Below are 24,144 nucleotides of genomic sequence, written 5' to 3'. Positions count from 1 at the left end.
CCTCGGTGCACAGAGGAGCTCCGGGCTTAAACAAAACATCCCACTGGGTTTCAACTCCTAATCTCTCACTTTGTCTACCGCTTTCTTTTTTCCCTCCACGCTCTCGGGATGTTAAATTACGACACCCACAGCCATTTTTCTCTCCCTCCTTCATGATCTATAAGCAGCCGCATACTTGAGTTATTAAATCAATGTTATTTATAAAATCAATTATCCTCCCTTCACCCGCTGTCTCTCGGCCCCTCTCGCTATTTGTTTTCACTTCCCTCCTCTTCCAGCTCAGCCTTTTTTTTTAATGCCTCTCCCGGGACTCGTTCACTTCAGCTCTTCACTGCCTCTCCTTCTCCCGTCTTATCTTGTCTCGTTGCCTCACTCTCCAACTCTCTGGAGAGCCTGGCAGATTGTTTCAGTGCATGAGACCAGATAATCACTCTGCAGTCATTATGTCAGCTATATTCTTTTCTTTTTTTCCCCCTCTCTCTTCTCCTCTCCTCTGTCTGCTGGAGCCGCATTGATGTGAAGAGACGCTCGGTCTTTGCAGTCAGACATTGTTCAGTAAAGCTTTAGATTTTCTAGCAAACTGAGCCACGGGCAGAGAACACTTTTGCAGTTTGAAAATTATTCTATTGATTTATCTCTTATGTGCAGAGTTTGTCTGTTCATCGTGAATGCAGCTGGACACTTTACATTCAGAGTGGTGATCGTTTTACTCACACTTTGAAAAGAAGTTAATCTCAACATCCATTGTATTTAAATTGAATGAGTAAAAAACTCTCACGTTATCATGATCAAACTTTTGAAGAATCCCAAAGTCAAATACATGCTTGTATACAGTGTAACACATGTTTCCTGTGCCAGTCTCACGCCAGCTCATGTTTTAGTTTTTCATCTTTGCTGGTAGCTCTTATGAAGCCTGCAAGACTTCTGCTAGACTAAACACAAGATTTTCAGGGTGTTGACCGGGCCAAGCACATGGGTCCAACCATAGTTTTCAGCTCCAACAGTGAATTCTGTCTGAAAGTGGAGCGAGAGTCCTGCCAAAGAATGTCTTGCACCTTGAAGCACAAGCTCATAACATTTGAGATACTGATGTTACCTAAGAGACATTTGTCTGTATGTGTGTGTGTTTGTGTGTCTGAAAAGACACAGAGCGAAAGAAAGTCAAACAAAACAAACCACTCTATTAGGGAAAGTTTAAAATACTTGAAGTGCACCTTTTGGTTGGATACTTTAGAAACTAGTATAGCACTCAGTAGAGTGCATACCTCTGTCAAGGCTAGATTTGGATTTTTGTCTGGATCTGCCCCAAATTGCACACACTCACAAATATGAGTCCTGCCGGGTTTTCTTTTCCATCAAGGTCCATGAATTTTTCTTTGTGAAAATGTAGAAAAATTCCTCACAGTTTTAACAAATGTGAAAGAACTATCTTGAATCTGCCCCCAGGTCTGCAGCAACATTTAATGGGTCCTGCCCTGACCCATAGTTTCATGATTATCTCTTCAGTCATATTTTTATAATCTTGCTTGCAAACCAACAAAAGATCGGTAGTGAAAGCATAACCTTCTGGATGATGGGATCTGGCGACTCGTCTTTTTCTTTCCACATGTACTTCATATGCTGTCAATTCTCCCAGTGTTTTTTTATTCAGTTGTGAAACACTGCTACAGTGATTTACTGATAATCCATGAGGGTAAAACCACTTTAGGGCTGGCATATGTAGTCAAGTCAGATATAATTATATAGCATGTTAAAACCAAGAAGTGAGCCAACGCGCTTTGGTGAAGGAAAAACAATACAAGTATGGATTACAACCAACGTAAAAACTGTGTGAGAAAGATGCTATAATAGTAAATTAGATAAAAGTAAATGAGAAAAAAAATGGCCTCAATGATGAGCAAGATTAAAAGGGTAGGATTTTAAAATTGCATTTAAAATAATAGGATGTGAAGTGCTAATGTGATCACGTGAAGTATGGTTTGGCTCTGGATTGTGATTGTGATTTTTGTGGTGGAGGTTTGCGTTTGGTTATATTTTCACTTTTTCATTGAAGATGCAAAAACCAACAATTCGATGAGATCCCAGGTTTTTCCAGCTCCTTGTATTTACCTTAATCATAGGGTTACCGTGAACACATTATTAGCTGTAATCCCTCCTGTCGAGTGTGATCTATGAAGTGATTGTACGGGTGTGTGTTATTATTCGATGCGTCCTCAGTTTCCTGTTTGTGTTTCAGGTGGAGTGGATACAGCAGCAGGTGGTGAAGAGGAGGATCAAGAGGGATTACAAACCATCCCCACCCCTTTCTTTGTCAAGCCCCGCCCACAGCAGTCCCGCCCAGAACAACATATTCTATAACGACGCCAAGTGGAGCAGTATGTGGTACATCGTGAGTACGCTGTAAACTCTGTTTTGTGTTAACTGCACCCAAACAAGAATATCACAAAGTCCGAGACAAACTCTCCGTGCTGTGCTGTGCTCGTCCATTCCTCTTCAGAGGATTGCGTGTCGTTCTCTGCCCACATTTATCCAGTTTGTGGGTCAAAGGTCGGCTGAGGTCATGTCATGGTTCTGATTACTGCAGGGTCAGTGCAGCTCAGGGATTTGTGTGTTTTACTGAATAAAAGAGTGGAAAAGCCGAAGTGATGCAATTATTTGCGATTGCTTCATTTAAACAAAATACAATTTAGGGTCAAGGAAAGACACTTTCTAAGTATTTGTCACAGGGAAGTTTATACGTGTCCCTACATTTCAGGTTTTGCAAATAAATTTAACATGCGCACACACACACACTCATACACACACGTTACTCTCAAATTCTACTACTCTACAACAGAGGTTTGCAGGCTTATCACAAGTGTTTGCTTACACCCTCAGATCATTGCTCTCTTAGTTATGCCTTTGTGCGTGCGTGTTTATGTGTGGTTGAGAGTCCTCAGCTCTGTCAATTGTTAACTGAGTGCAGATAAATCCTAATACTTTGAACAGCTGTTATAAACATATTTTTCTAGCTTCAGGACAGAACTCTCTGAACTTGGTGTGTTTGATGTGTAAATAGAAGGAAAAAAGAAGCTTCCTCTGGTTATTTCTAACAAAGTTACCTGACATGGCCTGTAGTTTAACATCTCTGTTAGTTCGTCCAGCAGTAAGTTTTGTAAATTAATCAAATTTAAGTGATTACAGAGACTTATTCAGTAGCACGAATTCCCTCATATGGGAATCATGAAGTAAATGTACAACACCAGCGCTTTAGACAGATAATTGATATCCACAGTGATACTGTACTAGCACTTGACTCCGATTTTAGTGACTTGAGAGAAGTCAGCTGTCAATCCATATTTTATGTCGGCAATACTTTATCTAAATGTCACTTCTTGTCACTGCCCTTGAATAACACCTGCTAAATCCTGATCATCACACCCTCTCCTCTCCTCTCCTCTCTCCTCTGCTCATCTTCTGCCCATCTCACCTCCTGCCTCCGCCTCTCCAGCACTGCAACGATGACGTCCACAACTGCCAGTCGGACATGAACATCATGGGGGCTTGGAAGAGGGGCTACACGGGAAAAGACGTAGTGGTGACCATACTGGATGACGGCATCGAGAGGAACCACCCAGACCTCTTTCAGAACTACGTGAGTGTGTATGTATGCGCTGTCGGGCGGCTATGAGTCTGTGAGCGTGCGTGTACGTTAGGATGTAGCTAACAATTATTCCAATTATTGCTTAATATAGAAGCCTGTCATTACACACAGGAGTTTGTTTACAGACGCGAGAAACAGATATTTAACTTGACTGGTTGTTTGAAATGAGAAATATCCAGAAAACTTCTATTAGAATGTGTTTACATGCTAATCAGAGTAAATAGTGCACTGCGGCAAGTGTGCAAACTAGTTACTTTGTCTATGTTATGTTGTTGCTCTAAAACGTTCTTATTTGTATTACTTTGCAACATCACAAATGAAATTTAGTCACATTTTCTGTACAAGGGTTTTATAATCTCTCTCACATTAATGACACAAGTCTGACACCGAACAAGAAGAAGCTTCACAGCGCTCCAACACGAATTGAACAATTGCATGGCTAACATAGTTAAAATAGTTAACATAACAAAACTTTAGAAAATGGCCAAAAAAGCCCAGGACTTCTGAGGGGTTAATGGAAACAACCATTCCTCTAATAATCACATCCTGACCTAATCCATCCAGTTTTCTACTGGTGTTAATGCATTATTGGTTTTCATAGCAGCCTCTATATAAATAATGTAGATGAGTCCATGTTGATGTATCTTGACTTAGTCTAAGAGGTAAGATGAAAATTTGATTTACATCACATATGCTTTTTCTGGCGGAGGACTTCCCCCCCCCCCCCCCCCCCCCCCCCCCCCCCCCCCCCCCCCACCCCGACTTGCTGCCAATTATACATCTTTCCAAGGCGCCCGTGTAGTTTCATCATGCGTCATGGATAACATTCTGAGGGGAAGCTTCATTAAACACGTGGGCGTGCATGCGTGCTTTGTTTACGTGTTTATTTGTCTGCGGTCACAAACTTCATGAGTGTGCTGAGGTACGTCTGCCTCCGACCAGGGCCAGATAGTGAGAGTAACTTCTTGGCCTCCGGCTGCGGGGAAGGCCATCAATCAGCCGTGCAGATAAAACGATTCACACCCCATTTGGCGCTGCTGTTATTAGCCAGTCTTAATGCCTGGATTTGTTTATGCTGAGGGGCGAGCGCTGTGGCAGATTGACTTAGCCCTGATTGCATTCGATTTACAAAACAGTTGTGAGTGATGCTAATGTGAACTGTTTGATTGGGTTAGAGAAGCTGCTTGTTGTTCTACAAGTCTATTACACACGCACACACACACACACACCTACACACACACACCTACACACACACACCTACACACATGGATAGTTTTGAAGCGAATTGACTTGTTTACCCGATGTTCTCTCTCCTCTGATCATTCTCACTGCTGAACTCGATGTCTCCTCCAGGACCCTCAAGCGAGCTTCGATGTCAATGGCAACGACATGGATCCAATGCCTCGATATGATGCAACCAATGAGAACAAGTAAGAGAGCACATTTTCCGGACTTAATAAGTCACATTGGGGTTCGTTTAGGAACTGAGGCTTTATGTGAAACTTTTGCTGCCCTTTTGAATAAAGATATATGTCCGTTTCTTCCGATGTAAACGCTGCTGCCCACAAACCTGCATGCATCCTTTACCTCGACATTGTTGCTAAGTGATACATCCACTAGAGGGCAGCACTGAGTTGAGGGTTTCTGAATAAACAAACGTGGACCTCCTAAGAAAGAGGTAAAAGTGGCCACATTGTATATGCTGTTGGTCAGTAAATACAGCGGTTGAAATTAAGTAGACTCCTGTAGTTTCTTACCAATTCTTGCAAAAATGCCATTATCGTCCACACTGCCCCCTTATGATTTTAGGTGGTACTGCTTTCATTTCGTACATGTCAGTAAGCTTTCAGATTACCTGCACAGCTCCGGACAGAATTAACACAGTTTGCTGACAGAATGCTCCGCTACCAGAAGCTGCTTCAATATGTTTGTATTTGCTGGGCCCTGATCTTGTTGTGGGTGAGATGAGTGACATTAGTGTATTTGATTGTGACATTTGTGGGCAAGTTGTGGTTTTTCTGCTTGGAAGACTGTGTGTATGTGTGCAAGAGTAAAAAAGAGAGAGTCGCTTGTCCAAGCACTTGTCTTGTGCCAGTTTGGCTCTGTGAGAGATTTTTTTTGGTGTGTGTTTGGCAGCAGCAGCCTGAGTGTCTTGGCCGTGGTTCAGTCCCTGCTGGTAATACATTGTCTTAAAGAGACACGGGGCCTCCAGATGCAGCTGAATGAGCTGGTTCTGACATGTGCGTGGACAGAAATGCGGTTTGTCTTCCTTGACTTTTTATATAGCTGTTTCTTTTTAAAACAAATTTTCCTTCTTTAACAAAAGTCATATTAGTTCAATCCAAAAACGCTGATGTCATGTCTCTCATGGGAGCTGAACAGATGTGAAACGGTTTGCGTGAGGTGGCCTGCAAGTTAAAACTGGTCATCATGCCTAAAAGGTGAGAAGCACCGTGTGTTAGATTTCTGAGGTATAACACCATCCAGGGCCACATCTGACAAATGTGGTTTGTTGTCAAACTTTCTGTTGTATGGCAACAAGAATGACGTAATGCGTGTGGATTTTAATCTGCTGCTGGCTGTGTGGAATTTGAATGGAAGCAGGAGGAAAGCAAATCTTCTCTCGTATGGTTTTCAAATTACACACTTGGATGAGTCTGTGTCTATTGCTTTAACAGGGAAGCTCCTTTTGTCTGCTGATAATGAAACCTACCCCGCCCTGATTACAAAAGGACAATATGACGAATTGGATTGTGTTACGTTCTGTAATGTCCGATGTAATGGGAGAGAAAGGGATTTCAGAACTTCTGACAGCTTTGTTGGAATGTTTGATAGTTTTTATTTTTGTTTTAAATGCAAACTCATAGATTAACTAGGATATCTAGAGACAGTTTAGTTAGACTAACGGATGGACTGATAGGATTTTGGTCGCTGTTGCCTCACAAAACAGGGTTTTGCCTTGTGAACGCATTATCTTAGGAGCGCCTCTAGGGAATCCTTTCAAATACAGTGAAAATGTTCACTTTGATCTCCCAAACCTATTCAGTTAATCTTTGAGTCCAAGTCAAGATCATGGAGACCTCACAACCCTTGAAATAACTCATTGATTACAATATCTCAAATCTGCCTTTGGTGAATTTCTTCAATTCCTTATATTGTTTACCACTAGGACTCAAAGAGGAACTGATTTGCTTCAGTGGACAAAGGTCATGGTGTCCTCATATATGTCTGGAAAATAAGTGTGTAGTGAGACTGCACTGGTTGGTTGAGACATACAACTGCAGGGCGGTACTTAATGTTGGTCTCCTCACAGATTTGGTCAGCTATGAATGTTCCTCCAGAGGGCCACCATATTAACAACCAGTGTAAAAATACAGATGAAGAAGAAATACCAGACGCATTCAAGAAAAGACTTGACTTTGCTGAGGCAGGGTTAAAATAAGTTTGGTTCTAAAAAATCCAATGTGGACCACAAAGAGTTTGAACGATTGTGTGAGTGTATATTGTTCCCACTGACTATTGTGTGTTGCACAAACATTAAACGGTTGCTGGCTGAAGCACAGAGAGATCCCCGGGTGACTGTGACACAGATGTGTAGAAAATGGAAAATACAGGCGAACAGAGGGAAAAGACGGCCAGACTGACGATTTTATGGATTAGTGGAGTGAAGTGAACTGAACGAAGACCGCTGAAGCATTTCAAAAGATGGAGTCAGCAGTATGGCTCATTAACTGTGATGAAGGGGCCCATCACATATTTGCAACCATTTCATATGTTACATTGAAAGTCAGTTAGATGTGTGTTTGCTTCTCTGTCGTTCCAACCCGACGGATGATAAACGGAAGGTTGACACATCTGTACAAATGTAGGCGCTCATTCAGCGGCTGCCCTGGAGCCCAAGCACCCACGTGTACAAGCAGACAGACGGGCTGGATTAACAGTGATTTGATATAAAACTTCATGGTTGGTGCTTGATTGGATCAAGAGGGTGGGGGTGGTGGTTACGTGCCTGTGATTTTTGGGTTATATCAAATGTAATTTGAATATTTACCTCCGCCAATGAGCTTATGTTTTCAGCAGCATTTGCCAATCTGTTAGCAGGATCACGCAACAACTACTCAAGTGAAACTCTTACTACTTCAATTTTTTGGACATTTTATCTGATTTCCAAGGGAATAATTCATGGATCTTGATGATGAATTAAATCAGCCATATTTAAACAGCCAATGAATGAGTCTATGAATGTTGAGCATGTGAGATGACCATAGATGGATTTTCTTTTTAAACCTTTTGATCATGTAGATGGTGACCCCGAAACCATCAGGTTACTTTGAAATGGATTCTCCTCTGTCTGAGCGCTTCCCTGGACTCAACAACTTCCCTGCATGTGTGTGGTTGCGTTCCCGGGGGGGGGGGGGTTCGCTAGCTAGATGCTGGGTTTCCATGGCAGCGGTCAGAGCTGTTTCCAGGGGGTGTTGTGATGCAGATGTTCTCTGCAGGAGGTGCGTGCATGTGTGAGTGTGTTTGTTCCGATCCAGAAAGTGGTGTTTTTGAGGAGGCGGAGGACGCCAACATGCTCTTGTTTGTTTGCGCTGGTCGCTGACCCGGGCCGATTGTCACCACTGCTGGAATGTTACCCTGCCGTGTGTGTGTGTGAGAGAGATAGATTAGTTGTTAAAGTAGTGTGAGTAGTCTAAACCGTCACTGATGTTCGACGTCCCCTCTGTCTTTGTTTTTTCTGTGTTTATGTCTGCGTGCTCTTGGGGGGGGGGGGGCACACTGCTTGCATGCTACACTCGCATTACGAACAAGGTCCAAACTTCGTGCTGCTCGTGTGTGTGTGTTTGTACATGTGGGGACAAGTTGGCATTAATGAACTCCAAACCCATTTGTCCTGACACAAATGTTGAACTACCTCGGTCTGGTCCGTGAGGAAAAAGCTGGAATATTTACAGTGTTTGCAACATTTGTAACACTTAACCTGTTTAGTTTGGGAGCGGGAATGCACACGTTAATCTGTGAAGATGTGTTTACGTGTCCTTGCTTTCCACTTCAAAAGGTGCATCTTTATCTGCTGGTTTGTGTGTGCTCTACTGCTTGTGTATACATTTGCCTGTGTTGACCTTGTCCATGACATCGTCTCACCCGAGCACATGTTGTCTGTCGTGTGTGTGCTTAATTCTCTGTGAGGAACATTTTAAGCAGTAGGACATTTTGGGAAAGTGAGGACATTTTCACTGGTCCTCACGTTTTCAAAAGACTGTTTAAGGGTAACGACATGGTTTTAGGGTCAGGGTAAGGCATACAGCTTGGAGGGTTAGTGTAAGAGTCTATGGAGCGTATTATGGCAATGAGTGTCCTCCCTAAGATAGAAGTATTTTACGTGTGTGTGTTCAGATATTTGTAGTAAACTGTTCATTCTCACTCTTTCCTCAGACACGGGACACGGTGTGCGGGCGAGGTTGCTGCAGCTGCAAACAACTCCCACTGCATTGTGGGAATCGCCTACAATGCCAGAATAGGGGGTAAGTGATTGAGGATGTAAACAAATCATTATAAAGAGACCTAGAACTAGAGACCCACTGCTGGACCATAGAACTCTGAAGCTGCACCAGTGCTGCTGCACAAAGAGCTGTGCACCTGTTTATTCAAAGTTCAGAGAACCGCAAACTGGAGAGAGACTTGTCGTTGCTGTTGTCATGAACTCTCTGTTATTGTCATCGACAACATTTCTGATGCTGATGAGTCCTAGCCGCGGCTGCCACAGAGCTGTGGTTCCTTGGGTCCTTATCAACACAAGTGGGAAGCTGATAAGATGAATAGTTCTTGAGATATGCGTTTCGCAGACAGACAGACAGACATTTCTGTAATCCAAAGGATAGATGTGTGGGACACTTGTACTATTAATTTGCCTAATTATTGACTTAATCTGCTGGTTTAGAAATTGATTATGGTAATTATGACAAGGCATTAGGCAGCTCCAGTGGCTACTTGGCAAAGGTTTTCAGCGAGTCCTGTCGAAACGTGTAGAAGACACATTCAACTTTGGATCATGAACTATGTCTGTGTTTGTGTATCAGGTGTGCGAATGCTGGATGGAGATGTAACAGACATGGTGGAGGCCAAGTCTCTGAGCCTCCAGCCGCAGCACATTGACATCTACAGTGCCAGCTGGGGACCCGATGACGACGGAAAGACTGTGGATGGGCCAGCGTCTCTGGCCAGGCAGGCCTTCGAGAACGGCATCCGCATGGTGGGCGCACACACACACAGACACACACATTTACATGCACGTATAGAAATAATCATTAGTATTCACATGCTCAAATGCTAACACGCACTCAAAGCAGATGTGTGTGTTTCACCCTTATATACTAAAAAACTCTGTGGCTGTCTCTACCCGTGAAGCTCCTCCGGACATTGGAGAGCACCGTCAATCTATCGGCGTATTGTCATTTGCATATTCATAGCTCATTTTGCATAATGACAAGCTGACACTGTGTTGTTGGCAGGGCAGAGTAGAAAAGCTATAATGGAGGTTAACAGGGGTGAAGTAATTAATTGGTCACAAGTCATGCGCACACACATGCTTACATCTACACATTCGCAAAGTTCGCTACGACTGGCTTTCTACTGATCGATTAAGCAGATGTAGACCTTAGAGGAGGAGGAGGAGGAGGAGGAGGAGGTGGAGGAGGAGGAGGTGGCAGACGATATATGGATCTCTTGAGTTTTCAGGCTGAACACTTTGACTTGGAGGCTGAGAGCCTTTGGCATGTGACGAAAAAGAGGGCAAAGGGAAAAGAGGACTGACAGGTCGGTAGTGTGAGTCGAAGAGAGTCCCCGGTTCTCCTGACAGGCCGGACCTTTTAAGATGACAGAGGCGAGGGAGATATCTGTCCAACGGCTGCGAGTGAGGCATGTGTGTGCGCCGGCACGTCCTCCTGTGTTCTGTGAGTGTGCGTTTGTGAAGCTGAGTGGTTTGTATGCAAGGGTAACATGTACCTATGTGACACGCGGTGTCAGAGACACAAACAGCAGAGGTGTTAGATACCGCTGACAGCTGTGGAGAGGGCTGCAGTCAGGCTCGTGTTTCTTTACCAGGGAAATTGTTAAACATTTTCTCGTGGGTTTGTTTTGTGATTCCTGGCTATTTCTGCTGAATAGGAAAGAAGAATTTCTTCATCTTTATGTTCCTTATTCAGAATATTTTGAGTTAGGTTAACGATAGCTTTTCAGACATAAACTCCAGAATAGGTCATATATGAAAAACACAGCAGCTGATTGTTCGTGTCAGACATTTTCATAACCACAGCAAAATTAGCAGAACCTTCAAGCTGGTGGAGTATGGTTAGAGTATGAAATCTTTTGGCTGTTCACAGCACATCAACGATCATCGCTAAAATCCTGTGGTTTTTCCATGTTGACGTCTCCATCTGTGTCTTCTTCATGCATGGAGATATTGCCATTCTTCCAGTTTTCATCCATCACGTGTTAGAAACTCACTCGCTGTGAATTTAGTTTCTGTATTCTCACTCTGGCTCACCCAAATATTCTCCCCACATTTTTCTAGAGGAATGGCGGGAAAATATTCAGGAGTTCAGTGCATGTTTGAGAGCAACTCAATTATAAGAGTGATTTCCAGCAACACATTTCTTTAGGCTTTCTGTCTTATAGAAAAAGGTTCATTTAAATGTATTCATACAATATAATATCCAGTGAAAAGCAGCTCAAATTTGAGAGGATACAAAAATCTGCATTTCTTTTGATAAAGTACCTTTTAATAGTTAACCAGTCATTGACATTGTAGTTTTCTGACAAAGGTATTAACAGGCAGTTTGTTGGATCAATAAATCATGTCTCTACATTTCCTTTTGCTCTTCTCAATCTATCGCTGATGATTGCTGTCAATCAGTTTCACATTGTGTCTCATCTCCCCTTCACAGTTCCCTCGTCCACTGTCTTTGTCCCGTCCTTTCTTCTGCGAACTGCCCTTCAAAAGCTCTCCATTTCTCTCATCTGTCAGCATTTGCTCTTGTCTGATCCGTCTATCAGTCAGAGGGGCTCCACTTACTTATCGCCGCCTGACAGAAGCTGTGTGTGTGTGTATGTGTGTGTGTGTGTGTGTGTTTGTGTGTCCGTCCATTCGTTAGATATCTTTTCTGCTGACTTCTGGCTGAACTTTGCCTTCATAACTCAGCTGGTCATCAGCAGCACAGTGACTCCCTCAGTGTGTCTCCACCAGGACCAGGGTGTAGATCATTTTCAGCTCAGCCAATTCCTCAAGTACAAAGTCAAAAAAAGAGTTAATAGGATTTCGACTGAGAGGTTTCCAGTGGAAAAGAAAACCAAAGCTCTCTATTAGTAAACTAACTGGTGTCTTTAATCACACTTTAAATTGATGCAGAGCTCTGAGTTGGCTCCGGCCCTCCAATTTGCAAGATCCTCAAATTACATCTGGAATTAGTCTGTATGTCAATGGAATATTTGAATATTAAACAGCTGCCTGGCTGCACGTGTCATGGGTCTGCTTTAAAACAATGTCCACGTCTGCAGGATTTAGCCAAAACTTTGTTAAAAAATCATGCACATAAAAACTCATGTTCTTATCTAGTGTTAAAATGCACAAACTTCAATTGTTTGTATGTAAGTTGTTTTGTCACCATTGTGGTTTTAATGCTTTGCTTCCTCTCATGGATGTCGCTGTTTTTCTTATTGACTCATTTTCAAGCATGTAAAGCCACTGAGATTATATGAACCCTTTCAAACTGTTTCATGGGGAGAGCGTGGCCTAGGGGATAGAGCGGGTGCTCTGCAACAAGAAGGTTGCCGGTTCGAATCCCACTCTATCCCATCTGCATGCCTAAGTGTCCTTGGCAATATACTGAACCCCTAAATGGCCCCTCATAAATGCTGAGTGTTCTTTTCATGAATAGAAAGAAATTCATTTGACAACACTTGAAAATTTAATAATTTCGCCTCACTGAAAGAAAATTGAGATTTAGAAAATGCGTCACAATTCCAGATGAGCCTATTTTGGGCGATGTGTGTTTGCATGATGTCATGTTTGTCTTTTAGCTGACGTATATTTACTCACCAGTCCTCTCTGCATCTTCTCTGATCAGGGGAGGAAAGGCCGTGGCTCCATCTTTGTTTGGGCTTCAGGCAACGGCGGGCGCAGCAGAGACCATTGCTCCTGTGACGGCTACACCAACTCCATCTACACCATCTCCATCTCCAGCACGGCCGAGAGTGGACGGAAGCCCTGGTATCTGGAGGAGTGCTCGTCCACGCTGACCACCACCTACAGCAGCGGGGAGAACTACGACCGAAAGATTGTGAGGATTGTTGTGTGTGTGTCTGTGTCTATGTGCGTCTGTTGCAGATTTCCAGGATCCCTGCTCAACACATGAAAACACGTGAATTCCTGAAAGTATCAGTGGCCTTATTTTACCGGAAACCAGAACACTTACACATTACAAGTTGTGTCGGTAATGTTTTGTGCTTAATTGAAATCAGATTGGTAAGATTCCTGTTTCCAGCTTTAAATATCTGACAAAGAGTCTTTCAGCTGAGGTCCCCTGGACACCACTCTGCGTCTCCATGTCCTAGGTAACCATTCATTTACACTGAATACTGTCCATGGTTTGATTTGGAGTCTGGCCATTTTTGAAACATTGCATATTTGCTTTATAACTTCAAGTAGGAGCACAGCATCCTACACCGTGGCAATAACTGGGCCTTTTGTATGTGTTAGTGCGTCCTGGGGCGCATTTTTCTGTCTGCATTTAACCAAGGCCAGTCTGAACCTGACAGGCATCCGATTTACTTTTTTGTCCAAACCTACAGTCGAGGTTGATGTTGTCCCCCAATTACAGGCACTGTAGTGCGGCGTAAAAAATAAACTGCAAACCATGTGTGTCTTCACACACACACACACACACACACACACACACACACAGAACAATACAATGTAATCTACTTCAGCACAAACCAAACTGGACTGTCTACTCTTATGCTACTGGACCACTTTCACATACTAAACTCTGTCTGTCTGTCTGTCTGTCTGTCTGTCTGTCTGTCTGTCTGTCTGTCTGTCTGTCTGTCTGTCTGTCTGTCTGTCTGTCTGTCTGTCTGTCTGTCTGTCTGTCTGTCTGTCTGTCTGTCTGTCTGTCTGTCTGTCTGTCTGTCTGTCTGTCTGTCTGTCTGTCTGTCTGTCTGTCTGTCTGTCTGTGTCTGTGTGTGTGTGTGTGTGTGTGTGTGTGTGTGTGTGTGTGTGTGTGTGTGTGTGTGTGTGTGTGTGTGTGTGTGTGTGTGTGTGTGTGTGTGTGTGTGTGTGTGTGTGTGTGTGTGTGTGTGTGTGTGTGTGTGTGTGTGTGTGTGTGTGTGTGTGTGTGTGTGTGTGTCTGTCTCTTTGGATAATCCCTCAAACTTTTCAGTCCAGGAAAGGTTCTTTGATGAGGGCTCAGACTGGAACTTAGCTAAGCTTTTCTTGGCTGACTGACTGTTAAGCTGTTTGACTAGTTGGCTGACTAAAGTCTGCAGAGTCAAAGTGAACACAGTGAACACACAGCGCTCTAACAACACGGTTTACTACGTCTCTTTGCCTCTTTTTCTTCGTCCCCCCCTTTGGGCATTTATTTTTGCGGTAAACTGGTGATTTGTGCCTGTGTGTGTTTGTTTGTTTGTGTGTGGGTGTGTTATCGCTTGTGAGGCGGTGTGTCAAAGCTGGAATGAGAGTTGGTTGCATCTAAATCCTCCTGATCCTCATGATTTCAGTCTCTTTTTGACAGTCGAATTCTCTTTCTCCTCCTGCCGTCATTGTCGCTGTTTCTCTCCTCTTTAACGTTTCTCCTTTCTTCTACTTCATCTATCTCCGGCCTTTATGAATATTTCCCCCTCTTTCAGCGTTGACACCAACTCTTCCTCCTTCCTCTCCTGTTTCTTTTCTGCCCTTTTTTTCTGTCCATATGTCCTTCATCCCTTCTGACTCTCTCCTCTTTTCCTCTGTCCACAGATCACAACAGACCTGAGACACCGGTGCACTGACAGCCACACAGGGACATCGGCCTCGGCTCCCATGGCTGCTGCCATTATTGCTCTGGCCCTGGAGGCAAAGTAAGATCCTTTTAACCTCGTTCCGTCTCTTCATCCTTTTGCCCCTCGCTTACCTTCTAATGCCCTGTTGCCCTTTTGGACTCGTTGCTCTATGAGTGGAGCATGACAAGCATTTCTTACAAATACATCATAGACAGGTTTGCGTGGGGAAGGCATTTAATTCTAGTTTCAGTCGTGTGTGCAGAGATGCACTGAGAATGTACAGAGGAGCTACTGACTGTGGTGTACATGGAAACATGCATATACAAGCTCATAGATCAACCTCTTGTTTTAACATTCATATCTTAAAAGCACTTCTTGATTGTGGGTCTGTAAAACCCAGCATCTAAATATAACAGCATCTAAATATAACAGCATCTAACATTATACACCCGTTTCCACCCAGTTCTGACTCAGTGTAGTGATGTGGTCATTTACTGCTTTTACGTCTGAATCTCAGAATAAGTGTTAAAGGTCAGCACCAAAGCAGGACTCCTGCTGGTTCTTCAAAATCAGGTGCAGGTTTCACAAATGTTTCTTTAAAAATCTAAATCTGCACTCGGGTGCTGAAGTTAGAAAGCTTATTCAAATCTAGATCTCTTCACACCAGTACAATATCTACAGTGGACTGTTTTGACTTCCAGCACCAAGACCTGTCTGAGAGGGTTTTTCAGTGGATTTAAAATAATATCATCACTAGACCGAGTCCTTCTTTCGCTAAACAACATGTGTTTTCCACCTGAGATGTCCAGATACGATGGATTGTCATGAGCCTCGTTCAGTGGTGAACTGTGCTTGAACCTAAACAGGATCAAACTCTATCGAGAAGAGAGAACGCACCACATGTCGCTGCAGTGATCATGATTCCTATGGCACAAATGACACGATCATGTCAAGAGACAAGATGGTGTCTCTGCTTTACTATGGACATGTAAACTCTGCTCCACTTTGTGACACTTCAGCGCTCAGCCTTTTTTATTGCTATTTAAAGCATTACATGATCACGTGTTCATGCTGCTGCGTGTGCTGAGAAAATGATATGTAATGAACTTTGATACATACCTTACTCTTCATAGTTAATTCATACGTAAATTACTAAATTAATTTACTAACAATATTAATTATAACTGTTTCAGAGCATATTTGTCTCTTCAGAAACTGTAAATATGGTTTCTATCTGTTATTTGTTATCGTGGCCAAGGCGCTTGGATATGATATATTCTTTGTTGCTTTGCTTCTTCTGTAGAAGAATAAGTTCAGGTCTATGGATGTGTTTGATTTAAATTGTGTGTCGACAACAAGCACAGACTTTTATGCACCAGGTGTTTTCATGCCAAATATTTCTCCTAGAGGAGACAGAAAGTAGGAAGAGAAAAGAAAGACAGAGATTTTTTGCTCAGCAGATGACTCCCGGCTCCTCTTTGAAACCTGTTGAGTTGATTCATTTGTGATAAATTCATGAATTGGACTCGGTGCCGTGCTGGTGCAGCGAACTGGGCTTTGCCTCATCATCCCATGTGGAGCAGCTCAGTTAGACCAGGTCACTTCATTTAACCGGGATAATCCAATTCAAATCCTCGAAGTAGAAATATTCTCGGTTTCCAGCCTGTGCCGGGCAAATAAGCCTGTTTCCTCAACAAGATTATCACACACCGCCCCTCGCCTGCCCGCTCTCCTCTCTCTCATTGTCCTGCATGCTGTGCATCCACCACAATGGTCTTTTCCTCCCTTCTCCCATAAAAATTCTCAGTTTCTTTCTATCCATTCATTCAGTTTCTCACATGGATAAACGTGCATGCATGCACACGCAGATGAGAGAGCACAGCATCAAAGAGGGAGAGGGGAACAGTTTAGACAAACTGTGCAGCGCCGATCATATCTGCTCTTATCTGGTGAATGAAAGCGAGCAAACTTTCTGTGATAAACATGTCAAGAAGCCATTACGCCAGACTTCACAGAACTCTCTGTTGTAAGAAAACGGCCCCGCGCTCTGTTCTCTGTTGATTTGGCCAACTTTAGGATGTTCAAGTGAGCATGTGATTTATCTCTGCATGGGCTACAGTCCTAACAAGGCAAGGAGCAGCATAGTACGGGCTTCGCAAACCTTCATTTCTTTCACCTCTCGCTTGTGTCCTTGGAGGCAAAGAAATGGAAAGGCAAAGGAACACGGAGACGGGAGGCATCAGTGAGGAAGGGAGGGATAAGCTCGAGATGAGCAGGGGTAACCCACCATACGAACCTCATCTACTGGGAGGTTTTAAGCGATCAAAGCTGGGACAGATGGGCGAGGAGATTTTTTTTCTTCTTCTCCTCCACTCATCTGAGTGAAAGTTCATGCCTGGGTGGCAGATTGTAGAACAGAAAATGCAGATTATATTTTGGAACCAAGGTGAGACTGAGGCGATATTTGCGCTCTCCCCTTGAGGTTTATCTTTGTGTGTTTTCATCCATAATTGCACTGAAGAGGAGCAGTGAAATGCCAGCATTATCCTGATCTGCTGCTGGTTTTCCTCGGCATTTTAGCTACTCCATTAATTAGTATTGGCTTGTTTATGGCTAGGCTGTCATGGCCTAGATAATGATGCCAAAGCCACTTTTAATTAATGACCATAAAACATTTATGGGACCATAACTACACAGTGACAGCTAAGTCCATTAATATTGAACTAAACATTATTTATTCTGACTTTTCACAGCTCTTAGCTCTGCTACCATCCCTTTTTAATGGCTTTTTACTTGATATTTTATTTTCAGGGTATTTTCTTCAATTGGATTTAATGAGTGGAGGCTCAGTAAGGGCTTTAAGGAATTTTGTTACAGCAGTGTCTAAGCTGCAGTTGTACTCGGGGCATTATGGGAATGTAAGGTTTTGGCTTCACCACGAACAGGATTTTACCAGAATAACTTGAAATATTTTCATCTAAAATACCCTTTGTCTAATCCTAATCCCAGATTGTATTTAATAAATGTTTTTTTATTTAGCAAGTGAGTGGCCTTGTTAAGGAAGTTTGGAACACTTAACAGACATAAAGCTATAATATTACAAATATGTTGAAGACGGGATCTGAAGATGGGAACTTGAAATGACAGAGAGATTCACAAGCTTTTGCAGATAAGAGTTGGAGCCGGTGTTAATGTGCTATAAACAGAAAGACAGAGCATTCTGCTGCGGAATCATCACCTCTCGCCTAAATGTCACGGATATCTTCCACTTGCTGTGAGCATGTCTGAACCGGACAATCCCCTGCTATGTTCTTTATACGCGAAAGGCAAAAATGTTCAAGTTCCCGTCTGAAAACGGCGTCACCGAATAAAGTGCGTGTTTGAGCTTTTAACCGTCATCTGTATAGGTCTGTGGATAAATGTGTGATTCTGAGATTTCTCCCAGATGTTGTGGATTTTAAACATCCTCTCGTGCGTGTTTTGGTTTTAAGAGGACGCTGTGAAAGAACACGTCTCACAGAAGCAGCTCAGCACTGCGTTCAGATCAGATCTTGTTTCTTGATGCTCGACTTCTCCCTTTTTAAAATGATCTTTGTGGATCAGCTTGAATATTTAAATCAGAGTGTCGGGGTGCAAACTTTAAACGGTAGTTCTAGGTTAACTGATTCGGAGTGGTGCAGATTCTGGAGGTCTCAGATGGCGAGCGAGGGACACGAGGAGAGGGAGCGGAGCATCTGGCCGGCATATGAGATGGAAGGGAATCCCAGGAAAGTTGGTGACCCACTTCTTCCTGGTTTTTCCCCTTTTTAATGTAGTGTTTGGACATCAAAGCGGTGGAGACACATGGCTGCCATCTCGTAATGGATCTCACGTGAGATCAGAGAAACAAACAGATGAACGGGCATCTACGCTCTCCACCTCTGCCTCTCTTTAATTTTCTCTCAGTAATCTTCCACCTACTGTACATCGCTGTGTTTTCTTTACCCTGTTTTAAATTTCATCCTGCATCTTGATCCGTGTGCTTTGTCTTTAACCCCCTTCCCCTTTTAATCGGAACCTTTTCATCTATCCACCTATTCTCCTTCTACCCAATCATTACACGAGTAGCCAAGACATATCTTAATGTCCATTCTCCTCCTTTTATTTTGTCTGTTCTCTCTCTGTTCCCCTTGTTTCTTCCACAACACAAAAAATCTTTCAAAGCATTTTTTCCTCATCATTATTCTCGTGCTAGCCGACCTCGTTGTTCACTTGAATGGGAAAGTGATCCCAGACTTTAGACTGGGATCACTTTCTGTGTGTGTGTGTGGATGTTTATTTGAAATGTTTGCTTTAAGCACATGTTAAATTACATAATATTTCAATTAAAGTATTGGTGTTTTTCATCTTCTAGTACTCTCCTGTCTTGGAGAGATATACAGCACATCATTGTGAAGACCTCTCGAGCCGGACATCTCAGCGCCCCTGACTGGAAGACCAACGCCGCTGGTTACAATGGTATGCACCCACTCAGTTGTCTTTCCTTGAGGACTTTACCTTAGTTTAAACTTCAAACATGTTCACCTTTAAGTTTCATGATTTATGTGACTTGGTCATGATTTCTGTCCACATAAGGAAAACCATATTATGACAGAATAGAGTAATGCCTGGAACATGCATGCACACATGCATTTGTAGCTGTGGCTATAATGCTGTTGAGGCAGTAAAACCCGAAATCTTTTTTAAATTATAAAGAGACGCCAGTCTAAAGCCATATTTTAGGCTTTTTTTATCACTGTTCAATATCTAATCAGTAAATCTACACAATGTATACAATGTAATATATTTTAATCTGTTTTTTATCACTATTTTCCAGCAACTTGATTTAACTTAATCTGCATTAATTTCCCTCATGTAAATTTGTCAAGTAATTTTTTTGATATATCAATGAATCACATCTTCTTTTTATTCCTCTAGAAAAACAATTCATTAAACAGGGGTGTACAACACTTTATAATAAAACCTCCCAAAATATATTTGTTCTGATGGTGATTTTTAAGTGAAGAAAACACAAACTGTCACAACAGTGAATAAATGAGATGTTGAAACTTTGTGTTTTGACAACTTATTATTTTGAATGCGGTGCCTTATCTTAGATGTGGCACCGCTTGGGTTTGGTTCTGGGTTCTGGGCATCAACACACATCAGTTGATCATCAGTTGCATTTATTCATGTTGGGATTTAGTGTGTTTAAATGAAAAATACAAAACAGTAACAGAGAAAACCCAATGCATTACTGTGATTCCTGTAATTTGTTGTCTCCAGTCTGAAGGAGTGGGCCGAGCGGTTTCCAAAACGTTATCGCTCTCGCTAAACTACCGTGCTGCCATCTGTCAGGGTCCGTGCGTGCGCTTGCGTGTGCGTGCGTGCGTGCGTGTGTGTGTGTGTGTGTGTGCGTGTGTGCGTGTCAGAGAGTGACAACCAAGGGTCAGCCAGGCTGCAGGCCCAGTGTGTCTGGACATTATCCAAGTGACTGTTTTTTCAAAGAGGAGCTAAAGGGAAACAGGACTGGGGGGGGCTGTGTGAAGTATGGAAGGAATTCATATTAGATGAACCGTAACCCTTAAATTTACATAAAATGACCTAAAGAAACTGAAATCGGTGTGATAGTAGATTCATTACAGGCTTGTTCTAAGCTCTTGTCCCTGATTCTTAATCTGTTTTCTTAACATTTTAAATTGGTTCAATTTTGTAATAAAACCATTAATGTTACAACACACTATGGAATAATTTCTTGACTCTTGTGATCAGCTTCAACTTCACACTGTTTCCTACAGTCAGCCATTTGTACGGCTTTGGTCTGATGGATGCTGAGGCCATGGTAAAGGAGGCGGAGCGATGGAGGCAGGTCCCCACTCAGCATGTGTGTGTGGAGAGCGCAGACCGACAGATCAGGTAGACACGCACACACACACACGCACACACGCAGTGAAATTTCTCGCATTCACCAATTATGTAGACTTGTGGACACAGCTCTCATATTTCCTCGCTTTAATTACCAAGTTATGTTTTCATGTGTGTTTCATTGTTATCGAGCAGAATATGAAAACAAATTTCACTGATTTCCATGAAAGTTTGTGGAGGGATGGGGCTTGTGCCAAGGAAGAACCCATTCAATGGTTGCTTTCTTAAACATTGCGAGAAAGTGTATTTTTCCAAATTATTTTGTTGATTCTTATGGAATAAGTCATGGAGCCTGATGAAAATAATCAAGCAGGTTCAGGGGGCTGATGCAATTGGGTGAATTTGAATGTGGTTTCAGTAGGGGACAGTTGGGCCTTGGCGGAGGTATGTGCTCTTCTGTGTGACATTCTAGTTTCTGCTGCAACGGCCTCCGGTCTCCACTCTGATAACATTTGAGAACAAGGCTGCAGCAGTTTGCCCTCATCAAGAGCAACATGGGCTCCAGTGAGGTCAGCCTCTGAGGGTGTGTGATGAGATGTGACACAGAGCCGGCCTTGCAGTTCATCCTAAAGATGTTTGATAGGAATTGGATCAGGCGTCTGTGCAGGCTGGTCAAGTTCTTCAACACCAGTGTAAATCTTCACTGTCCTCACTGTGTTCAGCGGGACAAGACCTTCAACAAACTTTTTCTGCACTTTGAAAGCACTCTGTATGTCAAGAATACTATTTTCGGCCGGGCAGGAAGATTTCCTGTGGGACTCCAACGGGACTCTGGTTGGACAAGCATATTGTGTAGTAGACTCTGCTTAAACACGATGGAATGTGAAACAGTCTCGTGTCAACACAGTGTTAAGTAAAGTGCGAGAGAAGAAACAGATGAAATATGTTGGTTTTAGTAGATCTCTCTTACAACCACTACCCCCCCCCCCCTCTCTGTCTCAGTCTGCTCCTCTCTCTCTTTCTCTCTCGGTCTGTCTCTCTGTTGTACTGTATTTTTTTCTCATTTTTTTCTCTCCCTGGTGTCTTATGCACCGGCGTGTGTTTGAGAATGCAGTTGTGCAAGCTGTACCTTGATAGGGGCCAAGCATTAGTTCTGGCAGGATGGTTCTCACATAAGACCTTTACTATGCGCACAGACACACACACACACACACACGCACGCACACACACACACACACACACACACACACACACACACACACACACACACACACACACACACACACACACACACACACACACACACACACATCGAGAGAGCCAGGGCTTCACAACTTGTTATTCTGGATGCAGCTGGAAGCTGGAGCACTGTTCTGTGTAAGACTGGTTGGTTGAACTCGGGCCCTGAACTGGTTTGCTTTCAGTCGAAGGCTCGGTGTCCAGTGACTGCAGCATTTATCAGGGTTATTCAGTCTGTTCTGCTCCAACACTCAAGTCAGCCTGCATGAGGCTTATGTAAAGTCTGGCTTGTATCAGAGGCAGTCAGGCTCCGTACTCACACTGTTATGTTTGCTGGATTACAGAGAGATTCACAAAGTTGTTGCGTGAAAGAAATACAAAAAAAAAACCTTGTAATTTCAGCCTCCACTGTGTTTATTAGAAGTGATGGCAGAATTGCCATGGAATAGCTTGAAAGATATTTACAGAGCGGGAAGACCGAAGGCTTTTTGTTTTGTTTTATTTTTGTGACAACAGTGAAAAAGTGCTAAAAGTTTTATGTGTAACATTTTTTTAAACGATTGTAAGAAAGCAGAATCTTCTCCCTAAATGGATCACTTAGTCCAATCCTTTATGTATAATTGTGCTTCCGATCGTAAGATGGATTGTACGGAAGTGTTCTGGAATCAGGTCATTGTGCGTTGATTTCCCCGTGCTGTCTACCTCACTGTAACTCCTTACAGGAGTCCAGCCGTCACCTCGCTGCAGTGTTTCCACACCCTCTGGCTGGCCCCTCGGCCTGCGTTTGGTAATGTCTGTCTGCAATCGCTCGCCTCACTCCACTTGGGGCACGCACCGGGAAAAACACTGGCCCGATCCGGTGTGTGTGTGCAATCACACTGCTGGTAATCAGCTGTGCATCTGCGCTGTTCCGTCCCATGCGTACGGTGCGGTTATCTGTGTTGTGTCATAGAGAAGCCAGAGCTGTGATATCAGACCCAGACTCCCCAGCCGTCACTGCTGTCCGCTCTCCAGACAGTCCTCGACCACCTCCAGGAAAAATCTGTTATTCATTCCATCGGGTCTGCTTGAGCTCGTTTCATTTTCGTGTGTGTAGTTTTTTTTCTTTTTCAATGGTTTTTATGTAAATTGCTTATATGGACAGATTTCTCCTCGACCTTCTGTTATATAATAATCAGAAATGGTGAGAGTAGCTTGGGTTGTTTAACTGCGGGCGTTATGGAGAAACGATTCATAACCCTCTGCTTTGAACGATGCATCACTTTCTCTCCTCACACACTGACTCACTGTTCTGATTGATGATTGACAGGTTGATTTGGTGCACTAGTGTCGCTAATTTAATCAACATTTCCCAATGGATATTGCTTTTTTCTCTGTGGCTAATTCTGGGTTTGGGCTTGTTAACAAACAAAATTTATTTATAGCAGGAATTAATAATTCATGGATTGATCCCACTATCGAGGCAAACAATTGACCATCATTTCACATGGATGCGTTCATGCTAGAAGGAGTCAGCTTTATGTTTAAACTTAAACTGCTTTCAGAGCCGCCCTGAACTCGAGATAATTCTCTTCGGAGGGTCTCTGTGTGAGGATGCAAATGTCGAGTAAGAAGCTCTCGAGTTTCTCCTGCCGGGCTTTTGTAAAAGAACAACAAAGATGTCAAGCAAGCGTTTGGTAATAAGGTCTGACCTGGTGTCGATGTGGTCTCTACAGTGGAATTCTGAATAGGTGATGTCCTGCCCCTTTGCTCTTGGTCTCAGTCCTTGACCAAAGTGTGAGGAATCATTTCCAAGAAAAAGAAGGTTAATGCACAAAAATGTTCTTTACCAGTTGGTAATTATTTTGATCTCTTAGTCCCTAAACATGTCCTGGTACTTTGATTGAATCCTTGACTACAGGGAATCTAATAACACAGTTTCCTATAGAGGATCAAACAGCCACTTGTGATAATTATCTTTCAAGTCTCCACCAAAGAAAGAAATAGAATGAATAATTGTGTTCCATTAATGGGTAATTTTGCCCAGAAGTATAATTCAGCAGCTCTGCTCTAGTGTCCAGTGAATAACCTTTGAGTGTAATCCAGTGCTGCAGTGAGAAATGTGTTGAGTTGGCTCAGCGGCCGTGCAGCAGTAACGCTCGATTCTCTAAAGCCTCACTCTGGCAAGATGGTATTCATTGTCCCCTGCACCGGACCTGTCCACGTTTGACTTTTTTGGGGGTATTGTATCGTTGTTATATTAGATCATAGCGCAGATGTTATTTAAGGGCTGGTTGGATGTTTGCATTGGCTGTTGGGCGATAGTTCGACTGCTGAGCTGTGCATAGCAGACCGAATAA

At 43.1% G+C, this 24,144-nt stretch overlaps 1 protein-coding gene across 3 annotated transcripts in view; it reads left to right on the top strand.

Moving 5' to 3' along the window:
* The window catches only part of pcsk5b (proprotein convertase subtilisin/kexin type 5b), a 75,561-nt gene that overhangs the window by 11,751 nt on the left and 39,666 nt on the right, over positions 1-24,144 (top strand). For all 3 annotated transcript variants that reach the window (XM_062381870.1, XM_062381869.1, XM_062381868.1), the window contains exons 3-11: positions 2,237-2,389; positions 3,491-3,634; positions 4,997-5,073; positions 9,080-9,168; positions 9,724-9,896; positions 12,769-12,981; positions 14,661-14,761; positions 19,077-19,180; positions 20,500-20,617. In XM_062381870.1, the coding sequence (XP_062237854.1) occupies positions 2,237-2,389; positions 3,491-3,634; positions 4,997-5,073; positions 9,080-9,168; positions 9,724-9,896; positions 12,769-12,981; positions 14,661-14,761; positions 19,077-19,180; positions 20,500-20,617 (1,172 nt within the window). The remainder of the gene's footprint in view (positions 1-2,236; positions 2,390-3,490; positions 3,635-4,996; positions 5,074-9,079; positions 9,169-9,723; positions 9,897-12,768; positions 12,982-14,660; positions 14,762-19,076; positions 19,181-20,499; positions 20,618-24,144) is intronic.

The sequence above is a fragment of the Platichthys flesus genome, chromosome 3, assembly GCF_949316205.1.
Source record: "Platichthys flesus chromosome 3, fPlaFle2.1, whole genome shotgun sequence".
NCBI lineage: Eukaryota > Metazoa > Chordata > Actinopteri > Pleuronectiformes > Pleuronectidae > Platichthys > Platichthys flesus.
This window is presented reverse-complemented; position numbering and strand designations above follow the sequence as displayed.